The 17,072-nt window shown below is 39.9% G+C and overlaps 1 protein-coding gene across 1 annotated transcript in view; it reads right to left on the reverse strand.

Moving 5' to 3' along the window:
• The window catches only part of TGFBR3 (transforming growth factor beta receptor 3), a 111,127-nt gene that overhangs the window by 41,203 nt on the left and 52,852 nt on the right, over nt 1–17,072 (reverse strand). Inside the window, exon 4 of the mRNA XM_039727071.1 lies at nt 8,212–8,349. Coding sequence (XP_039583005.1) covers nt 8,212–8,349 — 138 coding nt within the window. The remainder of the gene's footprint in view (nt 1–8,211; nt 8,350–17,072) is intronic.

Consider the following 17,072-nt stretch of genomic DNA (forward strand, 5'->3'; position numbering starts at 1 on the left):
GTTCTCACATTTTTAAAAACATACATATAAGAAGCACCATCTTAAATACTTTTTAGATTTTAATTCAACCTCCTGAGAGACACTCAGTTTTGCAGCTACCAAAGATCCTTACACAATTAAGGCTGTTAAGTGTTTCCTCAGGATGAAAGCAGAACCTTACGAGATCAGAGAGTGAACAACATCTTTGTGTTTATACATCTAGGAAAAGGTCCTGGGATTTTCTATCAAAGCTGAATCTGTGTCAAATCAAGTGGAACTTTCAAAACCCCTAAAGAACAGTCACTAGAATGATAAAGAAACAAACAAGAAAATCTGTGGAAAGGGGAAATCTGGTACGAAAGTTTCAGGCTCAGCAGGAGTTCATTAATTGCACACAGGTAACCGCTCACTTTATTTAACAACATCTTAATAGACTCAACATAACACTTGTTTGATATGACCAAAACAAGGTAGCAGAAGCTTTTCCAGGGATTCTGTTTCAAGTCAGAGGCAATTTAGTGGAAGAAGTGAGAGGAGAATTAAAGCCTATCTATGCAACTGCAGCTATAGTTTCCACTGGAATCAGTGACTCAGTAACAACCTGTTGTGATTTATTATCTCCACGTCACTAACACCAGTAGTCTGCCAAAATCCACTGCCTGCTTCTGTAAACTTCCACTGGCTAAACCCCCTGTTTACTGAAGCAAGCAAAGAAAGGAAGGAGCCATGACCATACAGAAGAGAAAAGACTGTCATAGGTGCCTGTTCCAGGTCCTTCAGCCTCCTGCGAGATTGGTTTGGGAATACACCTCAACCACTAAATGCCCAAATAATCTTTGTTTCCTCACTCGTGCAGGCTGGATTAACTTAAAAGTCCACATCTTTCTGACTACCAGCTGTCTTGGTCCTGAAAGTGATGGGTCTGGGCTCCTAGAGGGACCAGGAGAAGGAGGAATGCTTAGAAGCAGTCAGAGGCAGCAGTGAGAAAGATCAGCAGGAGATACAAGAGGCAGCATCATCCAGATCTGGCCTATCCACACTCCTAACACAAATTCTGGCTGGAGCAATGACCCACAGAGACAGCCCACTCTCACAGCTGAAACAGACACCACACAATAAAGCCTGAGTTCTGAAAGATGTCTGAAATCACATGGGATCTAGTATGAACTCCGTGACACTCTTAGGAAACCAAGCTCCCCAAAAAAATGCAGGCCTTTGAAGTCTCGTGAAAGAAGAATCTAAGGCACAAGCACCTGCCTAGTTTCCTGTGAAATTTACTGGCAAGTTTGTATTCTTGAAATATTTCTTCCCAAACCGAAGTGATTACAGTGAAAGCAGAGGATAGCTATACATCATAAAACTTCCCTATTTTGGGACATCACACAAACAGAATTTTTTTACTATACTCTGCATATTCATTTCATGTACTGTACCTTGCTTCCTAAACCAGAAATAGCACTTCTCTTCTGTAATGTCTTCCTGAAGCAAGCTTTGAAGAAAAAAAGCCCTCCACCCCCTGGATATTTAAAGATGCCTTACTAGGGTTATTGTACTCTTAGACTCCTTTTACACGCACATCATATTCAAGCAAGTACTTATTACTCTGTCAATTTCTGCCATTCCTACCGCTGACAAAATCCTTCCGCTCTTTTGCCAAGAATCACCACCACATGTAGCCTGAGGTCCCCCTAATATTTCTGGGAGTAACTCATTTATATAGACTTTAGAAAAGCAGTATTTTGCCAGAGTTGAATCATGCCAGGAGACAAAGTCTACAGGGAAATTTACCATTGTGAAAAGCATAGTAAGAGTTACTGTTTACTAAGCACTGCTTTTAATTTGACACAAAATGTTAATTTTCACATTTTTTCAAAAGGCAAGGAAACGGTGTGGGGACCAGAAGGGAGAATATGAACTTTTCCAAGTGGAAAAGGGCAACTACAGGATTATTTCTAGCTCCTGCGTAGAACGATGAAGATTTATAAAAAAAGCAAACTCAGGATTCTGCAGTAATGTAAACGTCCTTTTAAATTCCTTTTCACACTGTTACACAACACTGAAAATCTACTGCTTTTACTTTGAATAGTGAAAGGTCACTATTTATACCAAATTTATCACTAGTCATGCATTTCCTATCCTTCCTCACTCTTCTCCTAGAAGAGCACTCTGTTCACATCTGGGTCTGTTTAACCAGTGATTGGAAATTTAGCCTCCTGATTTCCCGTTAAATACTAGGCACAGGAAAACAAATAGCACTTGTTTTTCAGTGAGTTTTGTCAGTCTTCCAAATCTAGTGCAAACCATAGAACAGCCTGTGGTTTGGTGGCAGTGACCCAAAATATGTGAACCATATTTTCATGAAGTGAGAGGAATAAACCAGCAATTGGCTAAAGTAATAAGAATATGGATATTTCTTCTTAGAAATACAGAAATTACTAATAATTAAACTCTTCACTCTCGCTTCATCTTCTTTACAGCTTTTATTTTATCTTTTCAAATATCAAACCAAGAGCAAGTGATCTGTTTTTGTATTTATCATTACTGCTCTTGCTTCCTCCATTTCACTACCTTAACACACACTCACTCCTAGCTCTTGCAAGTAAGGTTATTTGTTTGCATAAGTGTTTTCTTATCCATAACTTTTACTCATTCAATTGCCTGAACAACTAACTCAGAGAAAAAGCTCAAGCATCACGTCTTAAATAATACATTACATAAAATCACATATGTAGATATTTAAGGGGGTTTTGGATCTTTCCTAACAGGAAATCACAAAGGATTGGGATCTTTTTTCATTGATTTAATTCTCACTACTTTCACTTGCTGAGTAAAGACATTCCTAGGCTATAAAAGCAATTGAAAAAGCTACCAAATATAAAGAAAAAAAATTACTTTCTGAGTAGCACCTATAAAACCTTCTTTCTGTGCAGTTTCATAAAACTTCTGGTTTCCTGCCAAGACATGTTAGCAATAAACTAGTTTTAGGGAAGGAGAGAAATGACGACTTGATGGGAAGGAAGGAAACTATTTTGCTGTATGAAAACCTAAAACTGGGGTGGTGGAAGAGGTCTGGTAATGTTTTTCTGCAATATTGACTTGCATCAAAATCACAGATAAAAGCAGTTTCTACAGTAGCTGTCTAGCTTACATAAAACTGTGATGTCATAATCTAACCAGTCTAATCACCACTGAAGATGTCCTTCAGCTTCCTCTCCCACTCCCCTTTATAACACAATTTTGGCATTTGTTCCCTGCAGAGGAAAAAAAAAAAAAAGTGTAGCACAGCTGCCAAGCATTCCCCTTGCTGAACTGAACAGAGCTTCCCACCCATGCAATACTCTTCAGAGTGATGGGCCCACAAACACTTGAACAGAAAGTGCCCAATTCCCAAATTATTGTATTTTTGTGACATGTACAAATATGACTCCATGCACCAGTAACTGAAGTGATGATTTACAATTACTTAGGCCAGGCAGTCCATGCACTAACCCATTTCAGGTATTTTTGGATTAAAATGCCATGATACTAAGGTACATTTATTTTTAACACAATGAAAATAAACTGCAGACTTATTTTACTGAAATTACAATAATTTCACAGCATCACCTACTTCACCCATCAATATACAGCAACTCATGCAGAGTCTGAAAATAACCCTGTCTAGGCTAAATGTATTGCTAACACCACACTAGTCAGACGCCGTATATTCTTTTCTCTTTCTTGTGCACACACAGAAAATTGTTGTCAGGTTTATATCAAAATGCCCAAATTTTTTCTTAAGACTACTCACTGGTGTTCTTTCTGATTTATAGATAGGGAAAGCACCCTGAGAAGCAAAATGACAACACAGGCAACAGAACAGTGAAGTTCAACTCCCTTTAGCTGCCATGCCCCATCATGATGCTTCCTCCAAAGTACTGTCACTCTGTGAGAATCACTGGGCTTCCATTCTGTGCCACTTTGGAAAAAACTCTTCAAAACATGACATTAAAAAAATCCTGATGCTAATCCAACACAAACTTTGGTTTATTTGGGGTATGCTACCTAATTTTAATGATAATTTATTCCACTGTGAGGTTTAGCCACCAGTAGGCATCTTGTGAAAATGAAACCATGAAGATAAAGCACATATGTCACTGAGTGAAACTGTGCATTGCATGATAAAAATAAATGCAAAGCCACACATATACACCAAATTTACATGTCCATACTGAAAAAACATTTACCAAGACGCTAATTTGTGCTTCCCCCATACTATAACCATGCACCCAAAGGCTGGATTTTCTCCCACATTTATTTTAAGCTTCTTAACTGATGCAGGACAAGGTGGAAGGCAAAAATCCATGTTTGAACTATGTGATAAGAAGTTAAACTCCAGCCCAACTCAGTAGTATTGTATTTTCCCAGTCTTTTGGATATGTGCTGATACAAGCTTTAAATCTTTTCATCCTTCCTGGGGCAGCTTAGCTTTAAAGGAAACTCAAACACTAAATTCACAGAACGAAGGAAACAGACCATTTTGCTAATGAGGACACTGAGAACACACAGCCCTAACTCCACCCTCGTCTCCAGTACAATCACCATTCAAGCTCAGGGTGCCTTGGTTTCTCCACCTGTACAATGCTAACAGCACTTGGCCTCCAATTCACCATCTACCCATATCCTGGAGATACCTTTCTTAGAAATAGCCTACAATTAATTTTTAATTTTTATTTAGTTATTTACTTAAAGCACATGTCCCTGTAACAGTTTGAGTGTTTATTACGATACTTTACAAGGGAAAAAATGCTAATATTAAAAAGAAATAAAGAGCTAGGACTTTACTAATGGTTCCATGATCCTTTCACTACAAACTCTGACCTGACTCCAGCAGCGTGGTCTTTATCAGCAGCAAGTCCTGGAAGTTGTCATTTTAATTTCTTTACACTACTTACAATTCTAACAAGGATTCAATCAATGAAAGTTATTGCAATTCATACTTTACATACACTATATTAATACAATTGTGAATTAATGTATTGTCTGGAAAGTCTGAAGGAAAAGCTGGAAAGTCAACTAATATCTTGCCTGAGGCTTCCATAGAGACAGACACAATAGTTATGACACTCCTGTGGTATGCTTGCCATGGAATTCATGGGCACTAGAAAAGTTTCTTTGAATGCTAAATCTTTCATGATTCAACCTACTCAATCTTCTGTTCTAGCTATACATTTAAGGAGACTGAACAAGTCAGAGCCACAGAGCTAAGTATTTTTAAACAAGGGCTAAGGAAGCATGCTCTGCACTCCGCAGCCCTTGGAGCTGCTATTTACAGTCCTAGGGGCAGTTGTCTGAACTCACTGAAGGCTCTGGCACAGAGGCAGGGAGCCTCTTAGCCACTAGAGCAGAAGCACAATGTCCCTCTGCCCCACAATTCACCTAAAACAAGAACCTCTGCTTCTGGAAAAGGACAACCTTTCCTAGGACAGAGACTGTTGCAGGGGTTGCAAATTAGCACAGACAGCTCTATGCAGAGCAGAGCTAGAGCACCATGATCTCTATTTGGCATACTACACTTGCCTACAGGTGCTGCTAGGACTTCCTCCACATTTTTCCACATGATTCTGTGCTGTTTTTTCAGAAAGCTTTTGGGAAAACAATGTATTTGTCCTTATGAGCAGCGTGGAACTGTGCAAAAGCAACACATAGTGACCACATTTAAAGTTGTTCAGCCCATATCCTCATGCCTTAACACCCCAAGATGCCCTGAGAAACTGGGCCATGAAAAGTGGGAAGGCTGATGAATCCATGCTAAGAGACTCAAGTTAGCTTATGTTTACAGCAAAAATATCACCTTAGGGAAAGAACAAAGAACTTTAAGAGTGAGAGGGATGACAGAGACTAAACTGGGAGAGGTAATGGTGGATCAATACCCTGGTACATGCAATCTTGTTCTTTGAGCTCTTTGTAGGAAAAAAAAATAGAAACCTTAACATGGTGGAAGGAAAATTACACAAATTCTTATGGCACTTAATGAGACCCAAAATTGTTATGGAGAGCTAGCTATTCAGATGGATTAGGGATGGGTTAACACCCATCCCTAATGAGAGCCAGTTCAGTCCCTTGCAACAAAAAAGCACCCAAAATTGTTATGGAGAGCTAGCTATTCAGATGGATTAGGGATGGGTTAACACTGAGAGCCAGTTCTGTCCCTTGCAACAAAAAGGCCAGGACCCATAGGCAGCAGCATTGTCCCAGCACCACAGGCTGGCAGGATGGCACCAGGCACCACAACACTCAGCCCTTACCATGACCAGCAGAGAGTAAAAGATAGAGATGTGAGAGAAGGTATTTGATTTGAGTCCCCCCAACACTGCAGCAAATCTGTAGAGCCTACCAGGTACTCCTGCCCCCCTGAGAAACAGTCCACTCCTCCCTGCAGCATCAGTGGCCAAGTTTACCACGGCAGTTCTTCAGGTCAGGCAACTTCTGGCTTGGCAAGATCCATGACTGCTGCTGCGCACCTCTTCAAGCCTGAGTTTGCAACCAGAAGCACCTGAAACAATTTTCTGCAGCAAACACTTATCTATGGATACAGTTTTGACAGTCAGAGCCTTAGGCACATTCCTATTGTTCCTATACCTCAAGGCAGGCTGCTGAAACCCCACTGAGACAAACCAAGCAAGCTCAGCACAACCTCTATCTGAACTCCAGCACAATCAGATGAGCAGAAATGGATGGGTCTCAGCAGACCTCTCTCCACTCCCAGAGCAAGAGAAGGGGAGAGGGAAAATCCTGGATGCAGAGGAAGAACACAAACTAGCTGAATAAAATCTAGCTGATAGGAAATGGGAGTGATGATATATTGTAGGAGAAGATCAAAATGAAACTGAAAATAAGTCCAAGACTTTATTATCTGATGAAAGATCCTGCTTCTTTTGTCCATGAGAGGAATGAGGACTTGTCACACTGTTGTTCCACATGTTCCTCAATCATTTTCTGAAGAGCAGACCAGAACTGTACTGGTTGCATTAAGGACACATAACAGGAAGATAACAGTCACGAGTCTCCAAAACACCAATGAAAAACCTAAGATTGTGAATACCTTAGAATAAAACCAAAGCCATATTCTTTGCACCAATCAGTAATACACTGTACTGGAAACAGGACTGAGCTCTTCAAAGTTCAAAATATCAAGGCTACTCCTACTCTTACAGCTTGATGACAGGAAAAAGAAACACAATTCCAGAAAGCTTCCAGTGTCCAGCAAGTGACAGAACTCTTGGTGCACTTCATCGTGTCACCATCACACCAGGTCAACTGAGAGAGCAGTGTCCCTTCCCAGAGCTCTAATGCTGCAGCACTGTGCATCTTCCTGTCCTGCTGATGCACAGTGACACAACTAAGTTTCCACTGGGTGCTGCAGAAACAATCTTGCCTACCACTGTCAGCTGTGCTGGAGGAGCAAAATTAAGCCCTATAAGGACACTGCTAAAAATAATCAAGTTTAGTTCTGCAATTAGAGTTGAATATAGTGAAAGCTGCAACTTTCATAAAGACAACTCATGATTAGACATGATGTCATGCATTAAAAATGTAATCCAAACAACTTGTCTGTTTCACTACAAATAGCAAACTTGAATGTCCTGGCAAACAGTAAGGACATGATTTACAAATACTAGGTAATATTTGGATCTTGCATTATAAGCAGTGCTCCAGTCTTTCTGAGAAACAAAAATGACTTCATTCTGGGCTTAGCTTGGTCATTTCAATAGACCAAAGCTTCATCAGAGACATAAACCATAACTGGACATATTGAGCTCAATAGATACAAATTTTTGTTTTGGTCACAGACCACACAATTAGCATTCACTCTTAATATTTCCAATTGCCCTAAGGCTTTTTGCTTTATGGTACTATTAGACTTCCAATCAGGACTGGCAATCTGGTATAACCTCACAGCTTTTTGAACTCTAATGGCTGTTAGTATTAATAACTATATAATGTGCAGATTCTGAAAAGCAGTTTTGCTTTCCTTTCCTTAAATTCACATAACAAGTAATTGGCTACTTTTTCCAAACTGCTTTGCCCTACCACCTAACTGTTCCCCAGAGCCCTACAATGAAACTTGACCCTGTCTTAATTTTTTTTTAATCTAAGTTTGAAAATTTTCCAAATGAATGCCATTAACTCCATGCTTTATGTGACAAGCAGCTATGACAGAGAGCAGGCCAGAGGACTGTGTACACTTACAAAGAAAACTCTTCGGATTCCAGGTGCCAATCTTTCTGTTTTCAGCTTCCAGACCAAAGGCAAAGGAGAGTTGAGAAGAAACACCAGAGGCTTCTGATGAATATGCACTGATGAAATTGGATTCAAATGTAATGTGACCTACAGAAAAACACAGAAATATGTGAATACTTCCTGGAATTTGAAACAATGAATCAAAGGCAATTTTTATATATATATTATGACTTTTAGCATTCAGACCTCTTCACTCAGGATTACAGACTAATCTACTTCCACAAAAGTCAGTCAACAGAGTACAGAGAAAGTAAAATATGAAAGAGTTAACATTTGTGCTCCATGCTTGCAAAGCACTGCTAAAAAGAAAACCTTGGCAAATGCTGATGAAAAATATCTTATGCAAAAGGTCAAACCACTAAGTTGAGAGTTGGAGAACAAGGAGATAAAAAGAATTGCAAAGCAAACTCTGATTTCTGGTTTCTAGATGGTAGTCTACAAAGCTGGCTTAGAGTATAAAATCTCATCTGCTGATTCTGTTAAGGACATAAATCTAGCCTGCAAAACAAATAAAACTAAACAAACAAAAACCAGGAGGAACAAATCCAGAAACACAAGTGAGTACTACATTACTTTATGGAAGGAATGCCAAAAGAAATTTTAACATACACTAGGGAAAGAAAATGCCTGTGTTCAGAGGCTAAAAAGGTACACAGGGTACCTTTTTAGGTACCTCCATGATCTGAGGAAAGTTGACATCATGGAAGTGAGGCAACCTGTTAGAAGTGGCTTTGAAACAACCAGTTTGTAGTTGCTGAAGTCCCTCCTGCCCAGCTCCTCATGTCCCAGTCCTGCCCTTCTAGAAAGACTTCAATGTTGAAAAAAACCATAACCAAACACATGACAGAATAGCCTGTCCTTTTTTAGCATATACAGACTTGCAATTGATATTACAGTGGTTTTTGTGGCACCTAATAAGCTGTTTAAGCAGTGAGGATTTAGCTTGAAACTTCATCCCACATTACAGGAAGAAACCTCTAGTGTGCAATGGAGAGATGATCTACTGAGCAGGGAAGCTGATGTCCCACCATACTGGCGACAGGCAGCTTCCCTGACAATCACAGCTCTTTGTTAAAAAGGGTAGAGGAAGCAAACATGAACACAACCACCAGTTTGAGTGGTGGCAAACAGAAATGAGCACAAAGATAACTGAGAATTAATTCTGTATTCTGCTAGAGAATTTAAAAGGATATTTTAAAAGAGCCACTACATATAGTTCACTGCATGATTCTTACATAGTGGCAAACAACTATTAGTTTACCAGTAAAGTAAATGGAGATTCATCCAGTAAACTAACTAGATGAAAGCTAGAGACCAAACTGAAAATTAGGTACCTATTACTGTTGAAAATATTTTCCAAAATAGACAGTAGGGTGGTTTTAGTTTGGTTGGTTTCATTTTGGTTGGTTTTGGTTTTGTGCTTTGTTTGGGGATTTTTTTGTATGGTTGGTTGCTTTTTGGGTCTTTTTAATTTTTTTTTTTTTAATTTTATTTATTTCACCTTGAAAAGTTTACCATCACTATAAAGTCAAAGCCAAGCCCTGGTCTCCAGTCCGAGACACCCAGAGAACAGCAGAAAGACCTTTTATCACTACTTAAGAACTTGAAAAAAATCTAGCCAACAGCTGGCTGTGCTCTCACACTAACTGGTAGCAGTTGCTTACAAGCAGAACACACCAGATTCTGAAATGCCACTGAACAAAGGTGTCTCCAGTCCCCCCAGAGACAGACATCAAACCCCACACACACACCTCTGGGAGCACCGAGGACATCCCTGTCCTCCTCTTTGTTAAGCTTGATTAAAACTTGTTGGAAAACTGAGTAAATCCATATTTGTACTAAACCCAAGCAGCCTTAAAGAACGAGCTCCTCTCTGGCCAGCAGCTGGGCAGTGACAGCCCTGCCTGCAGGAAGGCCAGGCAGTGCCATCTTCTGCTCTCTGCAGCCACCTCTGGCACCACCTGGCCTCTCCAGCAGAGGACACGGTGGTATTTACACATTTCATAAAGAAAACACCAATACCAAGAAACACATTTCTCTCTATTTACTGTCTCTAAAGAATAAAATACCTCATTTTAGAAAAGTGCAGGGTGGTAGTGCTCTCAGTTCTAATGGGAGGACAGAGATCTGAAATGCTAAACAGTCACACTTTTAGCTATCAGCTATAGAGCCAAAGCAGTTCTGTTACCTGAAAATAAGAGTGAAATTATTCATTTTACAAGACTCCTGCTTTGTTGTTCTATCTAGAAATGGAATGGTGAAAGTAAAAAGTGTTTAGAACCACTATTAAATTCACGACAATTAACCAGCTTTCATTAATTCTTGTGGCTTTTCAACTGTAATCACTGCTAATTAATAATAAGCTGTTAAAACTATTAAATGTAATTAACTTGTTCGAGGCTTATATTTTCTTACAAAACAACAAAAACACTGTAATCTCAGTTTCGTAAAGTAAAAGTCCAGTTACATCTTTTGAAGTTCTGATCTCAGAAATATGAGTACAAATTTCAGGCTGATTTTTTTCAGCTTCAAATGGCATCAAGTGCATCCAACATACTTCCATGCTCAATAATAACTGATTTCCTTTGATCCTAGGTATTGATGAAATTACTTATAATATAGTTTGTGTGCTTAAATAACCAAGAATAAAAACCAGTAACAATGCTCTTGCACAGGCCAAAAGGAGCACTCAGTTTAGGCATGCATCCTGGCTGTGTTTTTGTCAGAATGTCAAGTCAATGTAAAAGATATGGCTCTTATTAGAAACTTCAAAAAATTTTTGCTATTTAAAATCTCTTTTATTTTTTAAAAGCAGGAATGATACAATACATATAACACACTGAAAACTTGTTCTCAGAAACAGCTAGGCCAAGTCCTTTGGGTAATAAGGACATGGAGAAGTACCTCTGTTTCAACTGATCTCAGACAAAACTGTTCAAAACCAACAACTATCAGACAAGACAGATGTTTTAGACTTCATGAAGATTTCTTCCTGTTGTTTGAGTCACATGAGAGTGCAAAGAGCAATCAAACTGCCTTAGGGAGAAAATCAGAGACTCTTTGCAACTGGATCTACTATCAGACTCTGTTGTTGCTATTCCCACAGCTTTAAAATTAAAGATGTCTATAATGCACACATACATTATTATTTCCATACATGCACAAAAATAATCAACAAAGTTTGAGCTGTATGCAAAAGTGGTGATGTATCTATCCATGCCTTTGGCTGAAACTGCAGGATAAATGATACCACATAATGGAATTTTCCTACATTTCTGCCTGAAAAGTGCAGATCCTTGGGAAAAGCTACAGAACTTCAACACCAAATCAACTTTTTTCATAACTAAATTAAATGTTGCTGTGCAAATTTTCCAAATAAAGGTGATTTTGCATTACTGCAGTCTTTAGTGATGCTCATGACTAAACAACAAAACACATAATGCAAAATTCATGTGCCTAGTCCTAAACTTGAGAAAGAATATAGTTAATGTGACCGTGCAGGAGCCTCCATCACTACACAACTCAGCATATATATTCCCTGTCACTACACTTGTTTACATAACAAAGTACTCAGGAAAAATCTGAGTCTTGAGCAAAAAAACAACTTGGTTCTACAAATAGGAAAATAAAAACCCAGAGCTCCACAGAAACTGCTGAGGACCATCTTGGTCATTATCTTTTTCATAATCACTTTCTTTAGATAGATATATTTCTTTATAGATAAAGAAAAAGCTTTAGAGCTAACACTGCTGAGGAACCTACCTGCTGGGTAGCCAAGTCTGAATGTGATTGATCCCACTGAGAAATTGTACAAAATTAACAGACTCCCCACAGCACAACCATTTCCTCCCTTACATTTACAGTTGCTCCAACATCACTGTCAGTACTTGATGATACACAGCAGTGGTATCTGTTATGAGAGACTTTTTTCTGATTCTTGGAAAGTTTTTCAAGCAAACTGCTGAGGAGTTACCAGCACTCAAGATCTTAACACCAAAACCCTGCTGCCAAGCACTGGGTTTTCACATTGCATAACTCCAGTCAGTGGGTATCACAGGGGAATTTTGCCCAAGTACTGTAGGCATGGTCAGAACAGCTCACCAGAGACGTGTTTATGTGAGGGAGAGTGGTTTGAACAGCAGAGTCCAAGTGAAAGCCTGGACTTTGACTATGCATCAGAGGCATTTGCATGCCTCTTCCCACTCCTGCTTCAAAGATTGAAAGGCTTAACAGGACTCTAAGGTGTTAAAAGTTATGACATCGACACAAGCACAAGTTCAACACTTGAGCTGCACCAGCACCCCAGCCCAACACCAGCAGCTGTGCCTTGCTAAGCTTTCTGCTGCCACAGATGTGCTCCCACTGACTTGGCCCTTTGCTAACTTCTGCCATGGCTGCCTCCATCCACAGCACCACAGAGGAAGATCTTCAGCCCTGCTCTCTCTACAGCAATCTCAACAAAATACCATTTCTGCTGCAGTGCCCCCACTGTGGCTCTAGTTACACCTTCAGCTGAATCCCAAGTGATCCCCCTCCCCTGGACACCTTTCTGTCTCAGCTCAAGAGCTATTCAAAACACATTCTTTCTTATGTCTACAGTTCACAGCACCTTCAGAACACAACACAAATTGATAGAAAGATACTGAATTGCTTTGAACCACCAAAAAAAAAAGTTTCTAATTAATAGCACAAGAGATAACTATAAATTTTCCCTTTCTTTTTGTATTTTCACTGGCAAAATTCATATTAATAAATATTTATGGAAGCCTTGCCCAGAAACTCCATCAGAAACTAATCTTATGTGTGTTCAGTAAAGTGTGTTTTGAAGACACAGTGTGAAACTCTGAACTCACTGAACTCTGTGGTCAAGTTCCTAACTTTTTTCTGAAACTCCCATATAAGCTTAAAAAAAAAAATCAGAGATCCAAAAAGGGACATTCTCCACCCATTCCTACAATTTCAAAGAAGCTCATAAAGTACACACATTTGGTACTTCTCAACAACATACTACATTCAGTTTTCTGCATCTCAGGTAGCTCTGTGACCAGTTTGATCAAACAACACCAAAAGAAAAATGAAACCAGAAAAATTAAATGGACTTGGGCAGTTTCAGGTCACCTAGTCCATTTAAAAAGCAGCTGCTATTGCTTTGCCTGTATTATTTTAAAAACATATTAAGAGACAGCATATTACCCAAGCAGACAGCACCACAACAGTACAGGAAAATAAGCCAATGTGGTCCAACACATTCCTCACTCCCAGTGAAGGGCTCATTTGATCACAAAGCTGTTGCACAGCCAACATTTTCATTGTGCAATCGATAGCTAGGCCAGACCTTCTGGGCATGTGTGTCAGCAATGGCCCTCTCAGCAAGGCTCAGCTTCAGCAGCTGTTTGTCAGAGGAAGCTCCTCTTCAGACTCACGTCTGGCCCCCTTTGGCACCCACTCCTCCAAAGAATACATGACTAACTTGTGAGGAATACAACAATTTGGTCATAGCTGAATATGATAGACTAAAGATATTCTGAAAATCTTAGAACAAAACCTAGACATTCCTCTTTAAAGCACCTAGGAACAGGCGGGATGTGAAGCCCAGCAGTTCTGTCCTATTTGCTAGAATGCATTTTTCCCTGCATGGGCGCAGTGCCCACCAAAGCTCTGCTGGCTCTGCTGAGCCAGCTGCCTCTGTTCAGACCATGCTGGTCACTGCTGCCTGCACATTCTGCACAGTTCCTTTAAGGTCTCCAGCAGCAGAAAGGTTAAGGTGGTTGCAGAAGCTTCCGTCCCTAGAGATCAGTTTCATGGAAGGCTGAGTATCACCACAGAAACCAACTAGAAAAACAGTCTACGGGCTCCTGCCCCGCTACTCTGGTAAAGCAATTTGTACTACGTGAAAGGCAAGGACACAAATGCTGAAAACTGATCAAAGTAAATGCTGCTGTTAAAGTACCATTTTGTTGTGCTGACTTCAAGGCATCAAATCACAGGCTCTGTATTTTGTTCTAAAAAGATGAAAGCTAAGTGCCAAGGATTTGTAAGGTTGAATTAACTATTCCGGCATGAAGACCTTAAGATAAATTCATAGCACATTTTCCAAAACAGCCATTACAAATCTGTGCTAAAAAGCCAGGACAAAATATGTGGTGTTGTATTGAATTACACTGTCTAGGCTTGGACAGCTGTTCTCTAAAAAAGAAGAAAAAAAGAATTTTAACTCTCAGATCACGTAAGTACATTTTCTGACTTACAAGTGATGCAGTAAAGACAGATTTATGACATCTTAACTCATTACACTGCTGCAAAGATTAAATTAACTAATTCAAAGCATGCAAAATTTAGAGCAGAAATATGAAAATTTACACCTATCTCTGCCCTAGTATTCTCATCCCTTTTGTTAATACAATATTTATAGAACATAGTTTATTCTGGTATTACAAGTTAAAGAAATTAATATGAAGGAACTTATTTTTACAGTTCACTTGTGTCTATCAGTATAGGAAATTTGGAATTTCTACTGAAATTCACTAGAAAAAAAATATAATGCTAGCACATTGGCCATAACAGAATTCGGTTAAGGATTAATCCATTAATTCTTGATCCCAGCTCAACTGGTGGGATCTGGTACTGTACCACTTTTCAGAAGTGTTTATCAAGTACTTTGGGAAGGATCCTTTTCTTCTTCAAATAAAACTAAAGAAAAAGCATACTCTTTAGACAGGGATTATGATTCAAAATGAAATACTGTTTTTTCCTCCCCTTCATATTTTTTGCTATGCTCACTGCATATTGTGTTACAGATTTGATACCAAGCCAGCTATAGTAGATCACACTACCCAGCTTTTGAGAGCCAACAGTTTCTGAGAGTGAGTTTGCTGATTTTTCCAAGAAACTCAAAATATGTTCACATGGTGTTACTGCTTGAATGTAACTTTGCTCGCAGGGTTACACATTTGCATTCTTAAATGAAATGATTGTATAAGCAGGTTCCTAAAAGCACACAAGATCCTGATGCTTCCCTTCTGGGAAGGTTCTCCAACACAGACTCTTTGTTCAGACAGGGCAAGCACCAATTTTTGAAAATTCACCTCAGCAATGAGATAGATCTTCAAAACAGTATCAAAGAAACCACTAACTCCAGGGAAACTGCAACGGCACTAAAAGAAAGTGCTCATACCCACAGAGAGTTACTTTTTCTCCCACAGAACCCAACACTGTGCCACCTTCCCATCCCTTGCCAGGGACACACCATGCCACTTTCCCTCTGCCCATGCAGCACTCATGGATGCTGCTGGGGCAGGGATCTTGGGAGAGAGAAGGGAGGGAGCTGCAATGTGTGAGGCACAGGGGAAGGGAAGACCTGCTGTTACTTCCAGGGTGAGGCACAACTCAATCCTTAGGGAATGGATCTGACTCCCACATAGCATCTACCCAGGTGCATAGGGAACTGAAGTTTATTTCCAAGGATCATGTACCTCTAATTTTAAAATCAACTCTTTGCTTATTTTACCCTAAGTACACGATTGCAAATAGATTGGCATTGCCTGGACCTTCTCGCCCACACAGTACTAGAGAATCAGATTGACTAAACAGCAGTTATAGCTCAGTTTTAAAAATCATGGGAAAGATTCACCCCTGGCATAATTCCACTGAAGCTACTGGCATTAAACCAGAGACTGATGAGGTCCCATACATTACTTCATAAAAGAGAGAATACTCTTGCACAATCTCTTGACTGTTACAATCTACCACCCAGACTGGAAAACTAGGCTCCATAAAAAAGAAGATAAGAAAACAGAAAAGTAGATAAGGACTGCCCAACTATGACATGTGGCTCACTGCACCCTCTTCATTAAGTACTCTCAAAAATCTTTACCTGAAAGGTGTTTGAAAACTCCTTTTCTCTTCACCCCCATTTATCCTACAATAGGGGCTAAAGGTCAGGATGTGCTGTGCTAGACACAAAGAGCTTAAAAATCAAGTCTTACATTGAACATGCCAACATCCACTAACAAACTATTTTGAATTATGCATGATGTTCCCATTATTAATGATTCAGAGGAAAATCAGAGAATCACAGAACAAGCTGAGTTGGAAGGGACCCTCAAGGATTATCCAGTCCAACTCCTGGTGCTGCACAGGACACCCCAAGAGTCACATCATGTGCCTGAGAGCATTGTCCAAACACTTCTTGAATTCTGGCAGACTTAGGGCTGTGACCAGTTCCCTGGAGGTTCCAGTGCACTAATATCCAAGCTAAGCCTCCCCTGACACAATTCCAGGCCATTATCTTGGGTCCTGTCACTAGCCACCACAGAGAAGAGATCAGTGCCTGACCCTCCTCCTCCCCTCCTGAGGAAATTGTAGAATTGTGGTACAGTCTCCTCTCAGTTTCTTCTTCCCTAGGCTGAACAGACCAACTGACCTCAGCCATTAAACAACAGCCCCAAAACGTGTTCAGGACAAGAACTGAACAAAGTTCCCTTCACCTTCAGAAGGGATGCAGCATCACCCTTGAGTTTGGCATCTATTCCATGTAGAGCAGCACATTGTTTTTAAGGAAGATCTAAGGTTTCAGAACCAGCTAGAAAACTGACCTGCCCATACACTGACTTCATGCTTGTATCCAACAGCTGGATGAGAGAGCGCCCTTTAGAACAAAAGCCTAAGGGCTTGCAGCATAGTCAAAAATTATCTGTAGTTCTGCCTCCAGCATAAGCTCCAGTACATTTCTTGCCCCAATATTAAATGACCAAGATGAGGGTCTGTGTAACAGGATGGAATTGCAGCACATTTAGATCTCCTCATGAGGC

Source organism: Passer montanus, unplaced genomic scaffold, assembly GCF_014805655.1.
Source record: "Passer montanus isolate IOZ18808 unplaced genomic scaffold, ASM1480565v1 scaffold60, whole genome shotgun sequence".
NCBI lineage: Eukaryota > Metazoa > Chordata > Aves > Passeriformes > Passeridae > Passer > Passer montanus.